At 39.3% G+C, this 3,652-nt stretch overlaps 1 protein-coding gene across 1 annotated transcript in view; it reads left to right on the forward strand.

Moving 5' to 3' along the window:
* polm (polymerase (DNA directed), mu) overlaps positions 1-3,652 on the forward strand; it is a gene marked incomplete in the record, with an annotated part of 17,590 nt that overhangs the window by 9,597 nt on the left and 4,341 nt on the right. The window contains 2 exon segments of the mRNA XM_014020979.1: positions 731-863; positions 1,038-1,140. Of these exon segments, the coding sequence (XP_013876433.1) occupies positions 731-863; positions 1,038-1,140 (236 nt within the window).

Consider the following 3,652-nt stretch of genomic DNA (forward strand, 5'->3'; position numbering starts at 1 on the left):
TTTCACCAGGGTTACCCCTACAACTGTATGAACAGAACTGAAACAAAGACATCTTAGTGTAAGAAAAACGTGATGAAAAATTGGTAGCCAGAATAATTTAGCAGGAAACCAAGTGAATTTTTCTGTTTAAAAAGCTTTATTCCTCAGATCTTAAAACTCTGTTCATTGTTCAGGGTCACCGTCTCCCAGCACCTGCCTGTCACCCTGACTCTTATCAGTAAACAGAAACAAGGGCCCTCTCTCCAACATGTGGCAATTCAGTACCTTTTTAAATTTCCAGAACTCTGTCACGCCTACTGAAAATGACAGTCTATGAAGGGAACATGACCTCACTTATAGGTTGACACATTTTTCTAACAAGGAAGTCCTGATGTGCAAACATTATGTGTCTGATTGTTGTGTGAAAGCAAAACGTGTAACTATAATCCCTCAGGAATTGGTTGTTCTCACAACAATCTTAATTAGCATGAAAATAAACTGATTGCACATTGGTTATTAAACTATCATAACTATCTCAAGCATAAGACTCAGTGGAAATGAACACATTTCATTCGGAGCTGCGTGTTGTTTCTTCCTGTTTTCTCTGTGAAACGTTCTGACAGAGACGCAGTAAACGATGAAATTCTTAGTGAGAGTGAGTACAGCTGAAATCGCACATTTAAGCCATGCTATTTTAAAAATGTTATCTCCTGTCTGGTTGAATACATTATAATTGCGATGCTGTTTACAGGTCTGGAGCATTACGACGACATCAACCAGTCCGTCACAAAGACAGAGGCTGAAGTCATCCAGGAGATGGTGGAGAAAGCTGTGGCTTCCGTGTTACCAGGAGCTCAGGTGGTCCTGACCGGAGGATTTAGGAGGTAAAAACAGCAAACATCTGCTAACGGTGGATCTAATGACACTTTGATGACAGCTTCAGCTTAAACACCAATCCTAAAGGAAAGAAAAAACTTTTATAGAAGTGACCAAGGTTAGAAGAAAGTCACAGAAAAGTCTGTGTTGGCAGAAAATATAAATGTGATGTTTTTATTCAGAGGGAAGATGAGCGGACATGATGTCGACTTCCTGATAACTCACCCAGAGGAGGGCAGAGAGGTGGGACTGATGCCTAAAGTGGTCTCCTGGTTGGAGGCGCAGGTAACCTCTGTTTCCTGTACACTACCCCATAGAACAGTCAAACTAAACATTTTAGAACAAATCTTTTGTCTTTAGTTTGAAGTTCTTTATCTTCTTTTGTCCACACAAAAATCTTTTATAAGAATGTTTATCGCCCATGAAAAGAAAAGAGTTTTTGATCAAACTTGAATATAACATTTAGCAGAAAAAAGATATCTGATGTGATCATGGATAATCTGTTAATGTGTGTAGTTTGTGTTGTTAATGACTCTCAGCTACTATCACACATTAGACATGTGCAGGCTAATGTTGATATGCTGTGGCAGCCATCTTGGATGGTGTCGACTCCAGAATGAGATTAAAGAGGGGGATTGAGTTTATCAGGGTTAAGACCCAGACACACATGTACAGCAGCGTTAAATCTTTCTTCTTAACCTCAAACATTGTCGCCTGCCACCAAATGTCTCAGCATGTCCCGCTGTGTTTGTCTGTCTGTCATGTTAGCAAAATAGCTCTCAGCAACTATTCATTGGACATTAAATTCTAGAGTCAGCCCAATTCAAAATGTCTGAGATGGCTAAGTGACGTCAGCAACCACAGAAATCACTGGAACTTAGTCGGTTTTAGAGATATTTTGCTAAAACTGGGTGTGGTTGTATCTGAGAGTAATACACAAAACAAGCTAAATGTTTCATCAACCACTAAGTAGATTTTAATAAAACTCTCTGAAAATAAATCTTTAACAGCTGATTAACTTTTAGAATCGGTCCAATTCAAGATGTCGCCACAGCTGACTGACCTTAACCAACACAAAATGAGCTAAAACTCAGTTTAGTAATCTGATAATGAGCTAAAAGCTCAGATAAATAATCTGATAATGAGCTAAAAACTCAGATAAATAATCTGATAATGAGCTAAAAACTCAGATAAAAAATCTGATAATGAGCTAAAAACTCAGATAAAAAATCTGATAATGAGCTAAAACTCATAAATAATCTGAAAAGGAGCTAAAACCGCAGTTCAATAATTTGATGAGCTAAAACACAGATAAATATTCTGATAATGAACTAAAACTCAGTTCAGTAATCTGATAACGAGCTAAAACTCAGTTCAGTAATCTGATAACGAGCTAAAAGTCAGTTCAGTAATCTGATAATGAGCTAAAACTCAGATAAATAATCTGAAAATGAGCTAAAACTCAGATAAATAATCTGATAATGAGCTAAAACACAGATAAATATTCTGATAATGAGCTAAAACTCAGATAAACTAGATACTGCATAGCGGTAACATAATGACCCCCACACTCACAAATGCACCAGAACTCAGAAGTCTTTATTCCCAAAAATGTCGTGCTACTAGGTGCATCCCAAAATTGTTGTGGTTTGGGTGGGGGTCTTTTTTTGGAGGGGGGTGGGTTGGACCTGATGGATAGCCCCTCATCAGAGCTAAACAACAAAAATAAATCTGAAGCTCCTATGTTGAACAGTTTCTGAGTTATAAGCATTTTTGCATGTCCAGACACCCCCTCTTTGAAAGGAGCCCCCTCCTCAAATATGGGGTCTATAGTAAAACTGTTGGCTGGCGCAGTGTAGGTCAGACTCATCTACAGTCCTGCCAAATTTCATGTTGACCGGTGCAGCCGTTTTTGTGCTACGGTTGACCAAAAATCACTGAAAAAACAAACTACGAAAACAATATGACTCCTGCTTATGCTTTGCGTGCGGGGGTCTTAATCTGATAATGAACTAAAGCAGTGGTGTCCAAAGTCGGTCCTCAAAACACACTGTCCTGCATGTTTTAGATGTTTCCCTGCTTCAACACAGCTGAACCTAAGAAGTGCTTAATTAGTAGGCCCCTTCAGTATGGGCCTTTCCCTATCAGTGGCTCCTCCCTCGCCCCACTACACTCGCTGTGAAGCCCCCTCACAGCTGAACTGAATCCTCTTGATGGCGCTGTAAGGTCTAGTCCTTACCACCTTCCTCTTCTGAGACGGCCTCTCCTCACAAAACCAGAACAGGAAGCTGTGGTCACCATGGTAACTATCCAAGGTCTGGCAGCGAGTGAATGCTGGCGAACAAACACCCTAAGATTGTTTAGTATGTAAGATGCTTTTTTTAATAAAGCAAAGAAAAAATTTAATTAGGCCTACATTTTTGAGAGGTTTCAGATATGACTTTGTGTAACAACATGTGATAACTTGTCAAGACAATAGCAATTTTAACATTTTTTATCATTTATTTTTTCTTTATTATGACCCCCGCACGTGAAGTGTAAGTAGGAGTCATATTGTTTTCGTACTGTTTTTTTTTTCAGTGATTTTTGGTCAACGGCACCACAAAAACAGCTGCACCGGTCAACATGAAATTTGGCAGGACTGTAGATGAGTCTGACCTACACTGCGCCAGCCAACGGTTTTATGATAGACCCCATATTTGAGGAGGGGGCTCCTTTCAAAGAATGGGTGTCTGGACATGCAAAAATGCTTATAACTCAAAAACTGTTCAACATAGGAGCCTCAGATTTATTTTGT

This window comes from Austrofundulus limnaeus, unplaced genomic scaffold (assembly GCF_001266775.1).
Source record: "Austrofundulus limnaeus strain Quisiro unplaced genomic scaffold, Austrofundulus_limnaeus-1.0 Scaffold274, whole genome shotgun sequence".
In the NCBI taxonomy this organism is placed as follows: domain Eukaryota; kingdom Metazoa; phylum Chordata; class Actinopteri; order Cyprinodontiformes; family Rivulidae; genus Austrofundulus; species Austrofundulus limnaeus.